General features: G+C 39.9%; 1 protein-coding gene across 1 annotated transcript in view; it reads right to left on the bottom strand.

The window, feature by feature from the left end:
* Positions 1–1,303: 1,303 nt before the first annotated feature.
* The window catches only part of LOC124798203, a 443,817-nt gene continuing 427,085 nt past the window's right edge, over positions 1,304–18,035 (bottom strand). Inside the window, exons 5-9 of the mRNA XM_047261505.1 lie at positions 16,421–16,499; positions 14,791–14,854; positions 9,841–10,110; positions 5,232–5,422; positions 1,304–3,075 (exon numbers count right to left, since the gene is read on the bottom strand). Coding sequence (XP_047117461.1) covers positions 5,276–5,422; positions 9,841–10,110; positions 14,791–14,854; positions 16,421–16,499 — 560 coding nt within the window. The 3' untranslated portion in view covers positions 1,304–3,075; positions 5,232–5,275. The remainder of the gene's footprint in view (positions 3,076–5,231; positions 5,423–9,840; positions 10,111–14,790; positions 14,855–16,420; positions 16,500–18,035) is intronic.

Below are 18,035 nucleotides of genomic sequence, written 5' to 3'. Positions count from 1 at the left end.
ACACCTGAAATCACTCTTACTTCGGAAGACTTCTCTCCATTGAGAATGACATGCTGCGTTCTGTTATCTAGGAACTCTTCATTCCAATCACACAATTGGTCTGATAGTCCATATGCTCTTACTTTGTTCATTGAACGACTGTGGGGAGACTAGAAATCTACTGTGTAGGAATCAGCATGGGTTTCGAAAAAGATGGTCGTGTGAAACCCAGCTCGCGCTATTCGTCCATGAGACTCAGAGGGCCATAGACACGGGTCACAGGTAGATGCCGTGTTTCTTGACTTCCGCAAGACGTTCGATGCAGTTCCCCAATTTCTACAACTGATCGACGTTAGAGATATAGGTCTATAGTTCCTAATGTGTCCTGCACAGTTCAACTAAGTCTTTTATATACAATTTTCTAAATATTACCATGTGTATTTTTGACACATCAAATACATTTTGTAATGATGTCAGAGTGCTTCTCATTCACTAAGTCTGACTGTAGTCGCATCAGAGTGCTTTTCATTCACTTTGTCTCCTGTTAAGCAGTTATTTTGGCTTCCTTTTTGGCCTACAAATGAAAAGCATTCTGGAAACTACAGTGATATCTGGAAGCTAACCATAAAGTGTGAAGCAGTGTTTACTTAATGCTGTTGCAAGAGTCACATCCACATATGTCCTCTTATTTTAGACACAGTACTAAGAAACATTGCAGATTGACTGATGTACCAGCAGGTAGACTATAAGTGTCTGTCTCAGCTTTTGTTGAACTGGTATCACCATAATGTTTTGAAATCTGTGAAGGAATATCTCCATTTTTGTCATTTGTTATAAAAGTCAGAATAATATAAGACTAGTGTTCACATGAGTTCAGTATTTTCTTCAATATTACAGTTTTTTGAATATATTATTGCATTTTAGACCTTTGCAGCTTGACTGGCTTCTGTTGCACATATCAGATTAGTTTTAAGCATTTCATGAAAGAAACTTGTATTACACAAGAATTAAGAAGCAAAACAATTGCATCATTTCCAAATAAACATTCCTGGCATTTGGATTAAGTGACAAAGAGTGCCCATGGAAAGCATGCACAAGGATTTGAACCCAAGTTCTCCTGAATATGAGTCCAGTGTCTTAATCACTCACAGTGACATTTCATTCACTACATGGGATGTAATGATGTTTGTTAATATTGTTGCAAGTACTCAATACATGGCATGTCAAATCTAATCCTACAAATTCAGACAAATCTGTTATCAACAAAAAATAAACAATTTTTTCTTATTTTTGTATGCATTTCAGCATTTTATTCAATGTTTCTTTAATATAGTTCATTGATTCATTATATACAAAGGTCTTTACAAAAAAGATACATACATTGATTATTTTGGTAAGACACACATTACACAAAAATGAAATCTTTGGTATAAACTATAAATTCAGTTGCCACTTGTAGCACATAAAGCACCTGGTGAAATGCACTTCATGCTCTGTTATAAATTATGTTTTATGGTGTAGCGTTCTTTTACTCAATACATCACCAATAACATTTTATTCACTTTCATCAGGGAGACAGTGAGCACAATCTTTCATATTTGCCATATGCTTGGCTATTACTTGCTTGTAGTTATTGTTTTATTGAGTCCTTGTTCTAGCAGTGAAGTTTGTTTCCGAAATTTACATACTGGCAAAAAATACCCTTAAGTATTCCTTCCACAGAAAGTTCTATAAAATACAGTATCAAATGAGTAAGTAATCATTTGCTTGAGGCAAAAATCATAAATACTCAAAAGTTGTTTTTAGACCTTAATAGGAGGATCTTCACTGCTGTGTCTAATAAGCTAAGGAGACAAAAACATAAACAAGCTGAAGAAATTTTGTATTCGTTTCCTTTACAGTAGTATCACAATCAATTTCTTTAACAATAGTTTATTCTTCATTAACTGTTCTGTAAAGAGCATGAGTTTTGACTTGGTAACCAAATTTATAGCCTGACTTGTTTCTTATTAATCACTTGACTACAAAGTTTACTAATTTAGCATGCAAAGGTTTCTCAGAATTTCCAGTTGACAGATAAAATTAAGAATGCTATGTTTAATGATTTCTGTCATAAGGAGTATGAGAGTTAAACACATACATATTCAGGAAAAAGTTTAGATAGATGTGTGATCCTTTTATGTTCTCATAATTAAGCAAGAAATTTGTTCTCATAATTCTGTAGTTACAAATTCTAAACTAGATACACAAAGCTTAACATATTACATGTACCAGCCATTACACAATGTAAATCTATCACAAGAAATAAAGTATTTCTACTAAAACTTATCCCGTATGGCATTTTGTTTTAGGATGTACAGAAGTAATTTCATTGTCTGAAAAATTACTATAGGATATAATATGCCAAAGTATAAACCATTAAGCACGTCAATAGACAGATCAATATTTTAATAAATCATCACTACATTGATTTTATTGTATGAACAGAGATCATTCCAATGGTAATTGAGAAATTCTATATAACATAGTACACTTTTCTCTCTACAACATAGGGTATTAACATGACATTACAAATAACTGCATCACTGAACATAGTTGAGAAGTACATGTTTCCACATTTGCTTTTAGCTATGTTTGATTGTAATACATATTCAAACTATCAAAGACTTTATTTTAATTTAGGGAACATCAAATTTGTATCAAAACTTGTTTTACATTAATAAAATAATCTTTGGAGTCTAAATGATATAAAATTAAATTATATACATAAAAACAAAAATATTCACACTTCTTAAACTGAAAACAATAAATCTGCATTCATCTAAGATACACAGCTTTGGTAGATGCCACAAATAACATTATAATACATGAAAGTAATATATTATACTCAATCACTTCTGCGGACTTGACTTCATAAATCTATATGATACAAAACACAGGAAATCACCACCAGTTTCTGGTAATATCAAATGCAGTACTTATTTTATTGTTTATTGGCAAACATATGCTTCCAGCTATAACTGAATACAGCTCTCCTTGAAGGGATTTTTGAAGTGTTGTTCCTAGTTTCCGTGTGAAGAGATGTCAGCTATGGACCTATTGAATAGAAAAAAGTCCAAGATTACATTAAATGAAAAACTAATAACATTTGCATAAATTATTGAGAAGAAAAACTGCAACAAGATTAACAGCTTCACAAAAACATGGAAATAGTGTTTTAGTTTCCCATTATTACTAATTTTACTTTTAATTCGCCTGTAACTAATGGTGACATTTAGCTATGTTTATTTACAGCTTCTTATAATTACATTTTACTTTCTTCTATCTTTACATTTTTTATTTCATAACTACATATTTTTGCTGTAACAATTTCCTCATACAGATCTCTACCTCCAATTCTACCTTTCTTCTATTGAAAAAGCTTGAGATTAAGGAGATACATTTACAGCTAACTTTTCCCTCCTGACTGATAGCAAATTTCTGCATGCTCATTCTCTCCTGAATGTGAAAACCTTGTCAGATGAGTGCTCCTCAGCTTGTTTATATTTGACAAAGGACACCCTGTTGTACACCATAAACTGCACTTGGAAAGTATTTTTGCCAACACCCTATTGGACACCATGAACTGCACTTCAGAAGTTTTTTTCTCTCTCTTTTTTTTCCACACTGGTATCCAAGTGTATAGCCCATCATCAGTGGCATGTAAAATCTGTATAGTGGTTTTAAAATGATGTACATTCCTGCAGCACACAAATCACCCTGTGTACATCTTACAGCAAATCCACAGATCATTGTGCGTACATGTTATAACTAACACCTATAACATATGAATATAATAGAGGATCTCTGCCCAAACTCTTTGCCTTTACAAATGTCTGCTTGTGTCTGTGTATGTGCAGATGGATATGTGCATGTGTGCGAGTGTATACCTGTCCTTTTTTCCCCCTAAGGTAAGTCTTTCTGCTCCCGGGATTGGAATGACTCCTTACCCTCTCCCTTAAAACCTACATCCTTTCGTCTTTCCCTCTCCTTCCCTCTTTCCTGATGAAGCAACAGCTGGTTGCGAAAGCTTGAATTTTGTGTGTATGTTTGTGTTTGTGTGTCTATCGACCTGCCAGCGCTTTTGTTTGGTAAGTCACATCATCTTCGTTTTTAGATACACTTATAACATATACGCACAACAATCTGTATACTGCAGAGACCCACATAATTTTTAATTGCCACAAAGATTTTACACTTGACAAACACATTGTTCAATGCAGCTATTCACAGTAGATGCCACTGAGGATGGGCTATGTACACAAATACCAGTGTGGCAAATAAATATTTTCAAAGTGCAGCTAATGATGAACAAGATGTCTTATCTCTTGAGTATATTGCGTTACTCTAGTGTATTCCATACCACAGCTCACTGCTCTTCTTCATTTTTGCTACTGTATCAATTATTCTCAAACCACATAAACTTTATGTGTGATGTTACAGTACAAGTGAAGTGTTATAATTCTTGTGTATATTTTAAAATTAACATTTAAAACTTGCTATCCAAGTTTTGTGGTGATAATATAACAAACAAATTTTATGTCTCTTATTGCATTTTCAGTAGTATATTTAGGCTACTTATCTTTCTAGCCATTATCTGTTCTTATATAATTCCTTCTGCCCCCCCCCCTCCTCCCTTTCCCCCCCCCCCCCCCTGTTTTTCCATTTTATTCACAATTTCATTCCTGAGCTTCAGAACTGTCAAATTAATTAATAATCTTGTGCTGACTTATGTTTACCTTTTAAGGAAGTAGAACTTTATTAACTCCCTGAATACTGTTTGCCCAAAATTTTAATAGTGTCAACATTTAAATGCTGTTGTGAAATTATTTACAATTTTTGGCATTTAGTGTATAATGATGAAAGGACTTATTAATTGTTGTCCAATTTTCACAACTGGTCCTGTCATTAGTAATTTGCAAAAGAAATACTTATAAAAGAAAGAAAAACTACATAAAAATCTATACAAAAAAGATCATTGAAACTGGCATGAAAACAATGTCAAGAAATATGAAAGCACTCCTTTGTGGCAGCTAATGGCCATATTTGAAACTGATTAGACCAGCTTCTAAGCAAATGTTGAGTCAGTCATGGAGCATAACTAGTCTGTAGCTGATAACAAAAGAGAAAATGCCAGTACATACTGTATACTGCAAGAATACTGAGCCTTTTCCCTAGTTTTAATATTTGTTGGAAAATGTTTCTTCACCTACCATATTTTAAGATGTGCGTGTACAGTGCTGAATTACTGCAGTCTTCAGATGTAAAAGTAGTTTTCATAGTCTGAATAGGATGAACTTGAGTGATGTTTGGAGTTTTCAACTGATGTCAGATTCAGCTGAGATTGCTGCTGCAGTTGTCTGGAAGAGCTTGGTATTGATGATAGCTCAGGTGTCCAGGTTTTCTGTAAAATAATGTTTATCTATGATATAAAAAGTTAAATTATGGTTCATGGGAACACATGAATGTTTGGTGTATGATAAAATGATGAGCAGGAACATCATCTTGAAGCACAAATCTCAGAAATAAAAACACTGAATGTTTAGTAAAATATAATTGTAAGCAGAAATTTTTCAGCTGACAGTTAGAAAGATACAGCTCATAATGACTGATACATTGTAACAAAATATGAATCATGGATATTGATCACAATATAACTTAATCTTAATACTACTCATATTTGCCCTCAAATATACAATACTGCAATAGCTGAATGTGATTTTTTATATGCTAACATCTATAATACAGATGAAACCAAGTAGTTTATTTCCTTCAGATCACTTATTCAAACGCAGTAACTGTCATTCCTCTGAACTAGTCAAGTATGAGAATAATATGTTTTGTATGTTAACAAGCTGTAAGGAACCATATCGCTAATAACATCTTCATTGTAGTTTGTTTTGGTGCTTAGTTTTCTGTGAATAAAGTGTGTATCTTTAATTGCTTCAAATACTGAAATGAAGGAATTTTATTATGAAGAGTCACTAATGCACTGAAGTTTATTTTATGCTTTCTGCAAGTGGGTTTTTGTATTGTTAATCTCTCTGTTAAGAGTAATGTGGTGTTTTTCGCTTGCTATTTATCTTAAGAATGATGCCTCTAGCACTATTATGTTTTAATATAATATCATCACATGAGCTTCTAACAGAAATAACAGATTATTTTTCAATTGTCTGTGAACTGTATTTTGGTTGATTTACATACTGGAAAATTTTGTTTACCCTGTGTTGGGATCAGACACAGAATACAAATGTAAAATTTAATTACATTATAGTAGAATGATACCTGTAAGTCATGCTCATGCTATAGCTATGTAACAGACTTTGGTGTTATAGGAGACAAATGCTGGTAAACAGAAACTATATGGTAGACTGTGAGTAATGTTTGGACAGTGCAGTCAGTAAGATCAATGTGGTTGAAGGCAGAGGTACCAAGTTGAATCATGGTCTGGTGTACGTTTTAAGCTATAAGGAAGTGTTACAATAATGTACACTGATGTTTCTCCTTGAGTCAGTAAGCAGACTAATATACTAGTGAAAATTCCATTTGGATCTAGTTCAGTTACATCATAATTCTAATGACAGCAGATATAACCCAACACAGGTGTTAAATAAATTACAGTATTTTGTGTTGTTCTGTAAACGAATTAGTAGGATTCATTTAAAATCATATTGTGTGTTAATATTAACCTCTTGGATGCACAGATATTTTTTGGAGTTTTGACATATGTTGAAGCGTCTTATGAGTGCTTATTAATAAATAATTGCCATATGTTCTGTATGTATGCTCTGTTTTTGCAGTTTTACAGTGCTCAACTGGAAGATGGCCCATAGCTGAAATTTCAGTAGTGGATATTATGAATAAATAATTTTTGCAGACAAAGGTGACCAACATAACTTTAAAAAAATACACTGCTAGAAAAAATGTGTATTATCTCGAAAGGGAATGTCGATTTTATCTTATGACAGCATTTGCCACCTGAGAGGAAGTAGAGGTACTGACAATGGTTTCAAAGTTGTCCGCCAACAGACAGTGTAGTGGCTTAGCTACCAGAGCGCCATCTTTGTCTACCCTTTAATAGGAAATGCTCACAGCCAGAAGGCTCAGTATGGTACAAGCATGTGAAGCAAGCGACCAACCATGCCACAGAGAGACACTCATGCTTCCTACAACCAGGAGAACGAATTTGTAAGGGACCAAATTGCGCCTTCCATATGGCGGGATGGTCTTTTCGGAAGATTACTACAAAAGTTGGGTGTGCTGCATCAGTTGTGCAACATTGCTGGTATTAGTGGTCATGTGAACGTTCTCACAGCTGCAGATGAAGCTCTAGATGTTAACATAGCACAGACACTCACCCGGATCATCATATTGTAGAGACAGCAGTAGCAAATCGTACAGATACCACAGCGCAGATATGGTGGCTTGTAAGCACAGATGAATCAACACAAACTGTTGTGAACTGATTATTAACAGTGAGACTACAGGCACGCACACCTCTAACCTGTCTTCCACTCATGCCACAGCATCGATGTGCACGACTCAGCTGGCACCATCAGAGGATCATTTGAAAGATGGAATGGCGCACGATGGACTTCAGCAGTGAAAGCATATTCTGGCTGCACACAATTGATGATCTCTTCAGTGTACAACATAGACCTAGTGAGTGCTTTCTCATAGACCGCATTCCCCAAAACAGACTAGCCCCGCCCCAGGCCTCTTGGTATGGGGAATTATAACTACAACTCTCGTTCACCTTTGTTGTTTCTGGAGGGGACCCTAACAAGCATTTGGTATGTGTAGAACGTTTTTAGCCCCTTTCTTTTGCCATTCTTGCAACAGGAGAATGATGTACTGTTCCGACAGGATAATACTCCCCTACACTCTGCCTGAGAAACACAGTGTGCTCTGCAACATGCACGACAACTTCCCCGGCAAGCACGACCTACAGATTAGTCTCCAATCGAGCACATGTGGGATGTAATGGGACAAGAAGTGACTCGTGCGACTTGTAAACCAACAAATCTTAGAGAACTACGTGAACAACTCGAGCAGGTATGACATAATGTGTTGTTGTTGTTGTGTTGTCTAGAGACTGGTTTGATGCAGCTCTCCATGCTACTCTATCCTGTGCAAGCTTCTTCATCTCCCAGTACCTACTGCAGCCTACATCCTTCTGATTCTGTTTAGTGTATTCATCTCTTGGTCTCCCTCTACGATTTTTACCCACTGCGCTGCCCTCCAATAGTAAATTGGTGATCCCTTGAATGGCGTAACGTATCCCAGGACAATAATTGCCACCTGTGCCACCTGGATGCCATAGTTAGCACCTGAATTGCCGCTGCAATTGGAGGCTACATCATCTACATCTACATCTACATCTACATACATACTCCACAATCCACCATACGGTGCGTGGCGGAGGGTACCTCGTGCCACAACTAGCATCTTCTCTCCCTGTTCCACTCCCAAACAGAATGAGGGAAAAATGACTGCGTATATGCCTCTGTACGAGCCCTAATCTCTCTTATCTTATCTTTGTGGTCTTTCCGCAAAATGTAAGTTGGCGGCAGTAAAGCAGTAAAATTGTACTGCAGTCAGCCTCAAATGCTGATTCTCTAAATTTTCTCAGTAGCGATTCACGAATAGAACGCCTCCTTTCCTCCAGAGACTCCCACCAGAGTTCCTGGAGCATTTCCATAACACTGGCGTGATGATCAAAGCTACCAGTAACAAATCTAGTAGCCCGCCTCTGAATTGCTTCTATGTCCTCCCTCAATCCGACCTGATAGGGATCCCAAACGCTCGAGCAGTACTCAAGAATAGGTCGTATTAGTGTTTTAGTGTTTACATCACATATGAATATGGGTGTTTCAGCCTGAGTGGACACTTGGTAGTTCAGAACCGTTTGTGCTGTTCATCCTTAAATGTAATTATTTCATGTGCTCCATTGTTGCAACAACAAGTCTTGAGTGAACTGGAAACCTCTAAAAAGTTGCACTTTTTTTTTTTTTTTTTTTTTTTTTTTTTTGCAGGAGTGTGCACTTCTCAGTGAACACTCTTCTAAACTTACGTTGCGTGGCTCATTTGGCATATGAGAGTAGCTCATTGTCTTTCTTTCTTTCGCTTACGCCATAGTCCCGCAGCGATCGCAGGGTCGGTGTGGTTACAGCGGATTTGGCAAGGTTAGATTTAGGAATGGCCAGATGCCCTTCCTGCCGCCACCCCGTACCCCCCAGGATGGAGTCAGTGTACCCCAACTGTCTGCGTCTAGTGTAAATCGGGAGATAGTGCGGACGTGTGTCATATGTCTGCGACGCATGAAACGAAGGCGGAACGTGGGGACCAGCCCGGTATTCAGCTAGCGGGATGTGGAAAACCACCTAAAAACCACATCCAGGCTGGCCGGCACACCGGCCTTCGATGTGGGGCTGGCGCGCCTACCCGAGCCCAGGAAGCAGCACGATAGCGCTCATGTGAGAGTAGCTCAGTCTAGTATCCAAAACCGACAAAAGCGTGTCTCCTTACCAGGGAAACTTGCTCAACACAGTCGAGTCCCAGTCTCCTCATTATTAGTATTTTTTGTACATCTCCCCTATCCCCACTTCCCACTTCGCGGCCTTCCAATACAGTCTCCTTTTTCTCTTCCTTCTCCCTCTTCTACTCACCTCCTACTTCTCCCTCGCTCTTTCCAGTTCTTTCGTTCTCCTTCATATTTTTTGCCTGTCACAATACTGTGCATCCAGGGTAAGAATGCCCAGACAAGCGGCCTCGCTGCCGTACCCTAGTTACACCCCTGTCAGTGGTAGAGGCACGACTCACCTTGCGCGAGGTGGGAGCGGACTGCGGCGCCGGCCTGAACTCGGCGTTGCGACGCACGATGAAGTGGAGGTCGCCGTCGAGGGGCCAGCACTGCTGCACGCGCAGCGGGCAGTCGTCGGGGTGCAGCTTGCGCTGGTACTCCTGGGCGCGCGACGACTCGTACAGCGAGAACTGCTCGACCCGCTCCTGCGAGCCGCAGCAGTTGAGCAGCATCTGCAGCAGCTCGTCCGCCGTCGTGCGCTCCGACACCAGCAGGCTCTTGTACTGCGACTGCAACACGACACACAGCTGCCCTTAACACTGTCGTCCGACCCTGTCTCTTACCGTACAGAACACCAGTCTACATCTACACAAATGCTCTGCAGCCATTTTAAAGGGGATAGCAGATAGTACAATGGTCATTCAATAATTAGAGAGACAAATTGGTCTGGGGAAAAAATGTTTAGTTTGGCTGCTTCGGTACTTTCATGGATTTAAGTTGGCATCACTGGGATGAGCGCTAATCAGCTAATGTACCAACATTGTTTTGTTTATAACCTCAAAAATACATTTCAAGATGGCGAGTCCGCTTGAAACGTCCACGTTAGTTGAACAACGTTCTGTTATTCGTTTTTTACTTGCTGTAGGCAAGCAGTGATTGGGAAGAGAGTAAGACACGGTTGTAGCCTCTCCCCGATGTTATTCAATCTGTATATTGAGCAAGCAGTAAAGGAAACAAAAGAAAAATTCGGAGTAGGTATTAAAATCCATGGAGAAGAGCTTTGAGGTTCGCCGATGACATTGTAATTCTGTCAGAGACAGCAAAGTACTTGGAAGAGCAGTTGAACGGAATGGACAGTGTCTTGAAAGGAGGATATAAGATGAACATCAACAATAACAAAACGAGGATAATGGAATGTAGTCGAATTAAATCGGATGATGCTGAGGGAATTAGATTAGGAAATGAGACACTTAAAGAAGTGTAGGAGTTTTGCTATTTGGGGAGCAAACTAACTAATGATGGTCGAAGTAGAGAGGATATAAAATGTAGACTGGCAATGGCAAGGAAAGCGTTTCTGAAGAAGAGAAATTTGTTAACATCGAGTATAAATTTATGTGTAAGGAAGTCGTTTCTGAAAGTCTTTGTATGGAGTGTAGCCATGTATGGAAGTGAAACATGGTCAATAAATAGTTTGGACAAGAAGAGAATAGAAGCTTTCGAAATGTGGTGCTACAGAAGAATGCTGAAGATTAGATGGGTAGACCACGTAACTAATGAGGAAGTATTGAATAGCATTGAGGAGAAGAGGAGTTTGTGGCACGACTTGACTAGAAGAAGGGATCGGTTGGTAGGACATGTTCTGAGGAATCAAGGTATCACCAATTTAGTACTGGAGGGCAGCGTGGAGGGTAAAAATCGTAGAGGGAGACCAAGAGATGAATACGCTAAACAGATTCAGAAGGATGTAGGCTGCAGTAGGTCAGTTCAAATGGCTCTGAGCACTACGGGACTTAACATCTTAGGTGATCAGTCCCCTAGAACTTAGAACGACTTAAACCTAACTAACCTAAGGACATCACACACATCCATGCCCGAGGCAGGATTCGAACCTGCGACCGTAGCAGTCCCGCGGTTCAGGACTGCAGCGCTAGAACTGCACGACGACCGCGGCCGGCTGCTGCAGTAGGTACTGGGAGATGAAGAAGATTGCACAGGACAGAGTAGCATGGAGAGCTGCATCAAACCAGTCTCGGGACTAAAGACCACAACAACACAACACACTTGCTGTAGGCAAGAAACCAGTGAATATATACTGTAGAGTGTCTAAAGTGTACGGTGAAGGTTTTATGAATCCTGCAAATTTTTACAAGTGGGTAGAGCAATTCAAAAACGGTCACGACTCATTGACTGACGAACATCGTTCTGGCCGACCTGTTGCAGTTCAACTCCCTCACTTAAAAGTCGAATTGATGACATTATTCGTGCCGACCGCTGTGTGAACGTACAAGTCATAGTGGATAAGGTTCAAGTTAGTGCTAGTACAGTTCATAACATTATCTGTAACTAGCTGAAGTATCACAAAACACGTGCAAGATGGGTCCCAAAGGAGTTGACGCGGCTACACAAGGAAACAAGGTAGAGTGTGTGAGGAAACAAGGTAGAGTGTGTGCACAGAGCTAAAGGAACGTCATGAAAGAGAAGGTGAGCACTTCCTCAACAAAATTTTAACTCGTGATGAAACTTCGATTCACTATTATGAGCCAGAATCAAAAAGACAAGGCATGGAGTGGAAGCACACCAACATACCTGTCAAGAAAAAATTTAAAACCCAAGCATCAGCAGGAAAAGTCATCATGACGGTGTTTTGGGATGCTGAAGGTCGAGTTTTTTTGTTATTATCACGAAGATCAGCGTACAATGAACAGCCAGTAGTACTCGGATTTGCTTTTAAACAAGCTGAAGCCAGCCACGAGAGAGATACGTCGTGGATCTCAGAGGATAAGTGTGATTCTCCAGCAAGACGACGCACATCCTCATATTGCTCAACTAACCCGTGAAACCATCGCCAAAATCGGCTGTAGTACTGCCTCATCCCCCTTACAGTCCTGATTTAGCGTCTAGTGATTTCCATTTGTTTGGTGCACTGAAGGAGGAGGCATTATGTGGGAAGAGGTTCCAGGATAGCGAGGATGTGGAAAAGTTTGTGGGAAATTGGTTCAAACATCAAGATAAAGAGTTTTTTGCAGCCAGAATAAAAACGCTTGTAGCCCGTTGAAACAGGTGCGTACACGTTCAAGAGGATTATGTTGAAAAGTAGAAAAAGTAGTGTTTTGTAGCAATAAATGCTTTTTTCTCCAGACAAATTTGTGCCTTTAATTATTCAATGACCCTCGTACATTACACGAATATTATCGATTTTTTTTCCTGTTCCGGCGTAACAACAAGCGCTGGCACGAAGAACGCTCGAGCACCACGTTCAGACTCACTTAAATCTTCATACCCTGCCGTTGTAGCAGCAGTAACCTACCTAACAACTGCGTCAGACACTTGTATTATATAGATATATTCTTTGGCGCTTCAGTTTATTTGACCTCGAAAGGCACCTGGGCAATGTTCTCAATACATCGCAAGCATAAGTTGTGGACGAAACGGTGTTCTGTGTAGTTGTTCGTGCTCTAACTAAATTCGAACGTCGGCAGCTTCTTAGTGCTCCTACGGTGGGTGCTTTCGTAACCAAGGGAGCCGAAGATGTATACCGTATACAGGTAAAGCGGAAAAACATCATCCTCTAAATCACGACGCGGACGAAATGATCGTGACGGACTGTAACTGAAGAGGATTTTGACGAAAAGTAAGAGGACGGCGACTGCAAAAGTCACTGCAGAACTGAATGTCGCACTTGCGAATCCTATTAGCACCAAGGCGATGGGAGTGCCATGTGCAAGCAACTGCACGGCGAGCTGGTCTTCCGAAACCAATCATTAGTGATGCAAATGTCAGTAACAGGAAAACTTTGTGCCGAAGCCATAAAACCTGGGCTGTGGAGCAATGGCAGAAAATCATTTGGTCGGATGAGTCTTGTTTCTCACTGTTTCAACTTCTGGTCCAGTTTGCGTCCCAAGAATGAAACATGGCATGGGTTCGGTGATTACCACCGCAGCCATATCCGGATATTCCATGGGCTCCATGGGTGCTTCGCGTATGTTTTGGAAACATTAAACTAAAAGTTTAACTCTTTCATCAGCTTTGTATCTCTTAAAACATTTCAAGACCGTGTTACTGCCAAGCATTATATGACCGTTTTGATTAACCAGGTTCACACCATGGAACAATGTTTGTCCCCCGATAGTGATGCTGTGTTCCAAGACCACGGGATCCTTGTTTACACAGTTCACATCATCCACGACTGGTTTTGCGAGCACGAGGATGAATTGTCGCATCTTGGTCGGCCACTATAGTCACCAGATCTCAATATTACCGAACCTTTGCGGTCCATTTAGGAGAGAACGGTGTGTGATGGCTGTCCACCTCCATCACTGTTACCTTAACTCGCCACTATTTTGCAGGAATGATGGCCTAAAGTTTCCATGAAAACTTGTGGTTACCCATTCCTGGAAGCTGTTTTGAACGTCTACGATTTTCCTGCACCGTACTGGGGTGGTAATGCGCTGTGTTTCTGATTTTTCCACATTTTCGTTCACCCTCTGTAGTGCTAAATATTTTGTGTGCAACGTTTGTGGTACTCCACATGTAAATCAAATTGGCTGTGTATAAGGGACACCTGATTTTTGGATGACGGTGTGTCTGCCTTAGCTGCAGAGGCATAGATTGGTTCGCTGACAACGATTTGAGGCTTTTGGGAGTAACTACGGGTTCTATACACCTTTTTTAAATTTAAATGTTCCCATAATATTGCCACACCTGGAGCTGTGGTACAACCTAGCCCCTTATTCGTTACCGCAGCGTTAATATTCTCGTGGACACTACGAGAAAGTAATTGGAGGGAACATCATTGGCGTCGAAAGTGTGATTCGATCCTGCAGGCGTGCTCATCGCCTACTCGGTTAAGACGAGTGCTTGCACTGGGTTCGAATCCCAGTCAGGCACTGACTTTCTATTGTCACGATGACTAAAGTTGTGTGTTTTCTTGAGCTACAGTGGATACAGTACGACAAACCGAAATTCGTTGGTAACAATTGAGAAGCAGTGTATTTTTCATTCAGTTACAAACGATCCAAGTTTGCACCTGTACAAAACAACTGCTGTACCATTTTTCGCAACCTTACTTTAATGCGCTGCAATATTCAAAATTTACTGAAGCAGTTATCTGGGAGAAGTTATTCTCCCTGCAGAATGAACGCTGTTACTAAAACTATCAGTGTAAAATTTCACAAGAATCGACCAGTACCGCCACGTACAGCTACACTAGTGTATATTTTCTTGCTCTGTTCTATTGGCGACGTACTTACCCCCGGCATCAGCACGCTGTCGTAGACTTTCACGAGTCCTCCACGACGAGTCTGCAAGCAGAACCTGTGGAGAGAAACAAATAAGCGCGTCAGTAATGACGGTAGGTGAATGGGAGGGAGTACGCCACCTACACAGTCTGAAAACGCGAAGCGAAGAGTCAGTCTAAGCTGTCCTTAAACTGAAAGTAGATTTCAGTTCATTTCCTTTGTTTCTTTCACCTTTCAATCAATACACGAAGCAGAAAGTGCTAAAGCTCTTGTCAGTTGGAGAATGTTGAGTAGCCAAATAGGCCACAACTTTCACGAAGTAATAATTCCGGTATTCGGTTGAAATGATTAAGTGAAATCAAGGACAAATTTTTGTTACCGGATGGCGCCGTCGCGAATAGTAGTCCAATGTCTTGACCACAGTCCCGCATTGCTCTGTGCGTTGAATTTGAAGATTTAATACTTCTGCTTTACTGATAGGATTTGATGGAGAGACTTGTAACATTTAACTCTGGACAATGGTCACGACTGGATAAATGTGCGTAGGACATTTATCATAATCTGTCCCACAGATTAAAATAAAGATGAGTGCCAAAAAATCACCCAGATTTACAGTAACAATGTAGCCAAATATTCGCTACAAACCTCACGTTGGAAACATTGTTTTTAGATAACAGTCCGCAGATGGCATATGGAATGCAATTCGCGGTACTTTCTTTCCATACCCCTTCATTAGCATATTTTGTCAAACTGTTGTGATAAGAGAGAAACAGGGAGATAACGTTGAGAAAACTGTGGTGGGACTGTAGGTATAAACGTCAAACGGTAGCTGGTCGTTACGACGTACCGGTGGCAGGTAATTTTGTGCTCTGCGGTTTGCATAACGCAGTAGGCGTTCACCAGCATTTCCAACCAGGCGCTAACGAACAATCCGGCCGACACTCAAAAGTATTATGTCTGATGACCTTTTTCCTTTCGTGTGCAAGTTAAACACATGCATAAGATTAGGCGAGGAGCGTAAGCTGCCTCAGTTATAAATCTGTAACGGATAAAGTCATGGGGAGTGATGAGAACCAATATCCAGTATCCTAATGTGGAAGGGACTTATTTCAGATTACTTTTCAAGCAAAGTGCCTATCCTAAATGTCACAGAATCCTTATAACATTTACAATCGATGACACACAACACGTTTGGCTAATTAAATGTCTTGCATCAGACCCTAGACTTAAGAGCGCATTCAAGTCTGAAACGATGTGTGCCTGCATACAATTCTAAATCTCAGCCAAGATTTTACTGCCACATTATCCTTCGCATAAATGGCTGGATACACAGATTTTTTAGGAAGCAAGGCATATTCGCACCACTTTTGGTAGTTCACGTTATCCAATGAAGCAGTGATAGGACGATGTAAGACGTGTGTTATGGATAAGTTACACTGCGTTCTAATGAGGTGTGCAGTAACAGAGAAAAACTATTTACCAGAGGGGAATTTAATATTTGACATACTTTCGGCTTTGGCAGAGTTTGTTGAGAAGCAGAGCGAGAGGGAAGTTAGTTGTCAGTCTAGTTCTTGAGTACTCTGTGGCATATTAGCTGGACAGAGGAGACTTAAAAGAGAATAGTGAGTGCCCTGGAACTCACCTGGAGTCTCCGCGAGGGTGGCAGGACTGCAACGCCGCTGGCCTAGCTTCCTCGTCCAGCACCAGGACAGTCCGGACGCCTGGAACAGGGAGCAGAATCCCACTTACCGCTCGGCTATTACAACCTTCATAATTACCACTAGTATTGTGTGAACTGTAGTAGTCAACAAGAAGACGGCTTTTCGCATACTGCAAATGAATTTTTATTCATTGTTTGAAGATCATGCAGTTTTCCCCAGTTGGAAAACCAGTTGGAAGTCACCAGTTGGAAGTTGGAAGTCTCAGTAATTTCGTAACATAAAATGTCTAGTCTGTCATTCGTTTATGTAAATGCTGCCAACTTCGACGATCTTTTGTTATTACTTGTGTTCTCTCTGTTTGTGTGTTAGTTCATGCAATTATGTGTGTATGTGTGTGTGTGTGTGTGTGTGTGTGTGTGTGTGTGTGTGTGTGTGTGTACGTGCGGGCACACTACGTAAGGAAGTTTTTTTTATATATGACATCCTTTCATTTCAGAGTAAAGTATTTAAGTATTTTTTTTTAATTTAAAAATCAGTATGCGAAAGCGATAAGGCACGTAATATTTCAGGACACCCACTCTGGATGTCTTTTTAGAAAGGTGAAACGCGTGTTGATGTATAAATAAATTCTTGTAAAGCATGCAAAGGGAATTTTTTATGAAATTTATTCGCAATTGTGGAAATATATAACATCCATACGGGGTCGTAGACAGTTAAGACACATGGAAATTTAGGCCGGTCCTGGAAGTGTGCTCGGGTAGCCGAAGTGGTTAAGTTATCTGCTCGCCACAAGTGGAAAATCCGGGTTTCGAGTTCCGGTCGGGCACAAATTTTCATGTATCACCAATAGATAATATCTTTATACCTAATGCAGCTAATTGCGGAAAGATTCAGTAATTGCGAATAAATTTCATAAATTTAGTACAGCCACAGGATCACCACCAGACATTGTTAAAAATAAGAAAAGTAGTTTTCTTGCTAACTACTATGATTTATGTACAGCTGCTGCGAAAAACTGCCACCACAAGAAAATACATGAAATGTCCCACAATATTTTTCTGTGAGAGTCCATTCCAAAGATGTAAACTCTGCACCTGTAAAAACTATCTTCAGCTGCAGTAAGAACACTGCAAAATGAGATATGACACAAAAATTCGAATATTCAATGACGCAGTCAAGACTAAACTATGCGAACGAAAGCTATAGGTAGGGTAACAGTTTAGATGAGAGATGTCCTTATCTTAGAAGTTTATTGTAGGTTGTGAATGTACAGAACAAAACACTGAGTACTTTTTCCATCACCATATAACATGAGACTGTGGTACAACGGGTTTTACAAGCGCATTGCTATCTTCGTTGTGAATTGCTTTTATGTTATTGCTTTCATTTGAGGACACTCGAAAACGATTGTTGTATATTTATTAACTAATTTACTTGTTGAATGATCAATTATGACTATTTAAAACTGGATCCAGATAACGGATTTTAAGAAGTAATTCTTTTTTCGATCGAACCGAACTTGCCACTCGTTCCTCTACCTTGCTTCCGAACACCAAGAGGCTCTCCAACCACGCTAGGGGATTAACACACCAGTAT

This window comes from Schistocerca piceifrons, chromosome 5, assembly GCF_021461385.2.
Source record: "Schistocerca piceifrons isolate TAMUIC-IGC-003096 chromosome 5, iqSchPice1.1, whole genome shotgun sequence".
Taxonomy (NCBI): domain Eukaryota; kingdom Metazoa; phylum Arthropoda; class Insecta; order Orthoptera; family Acrididae; genus Schistocerca; species Schistocerca piceifrons.
The sequence above is the reverse complement of the archived record's forward strand: the minus strand, read 5'-3'. Positions and strand labels throughout refer to the sequence as shown.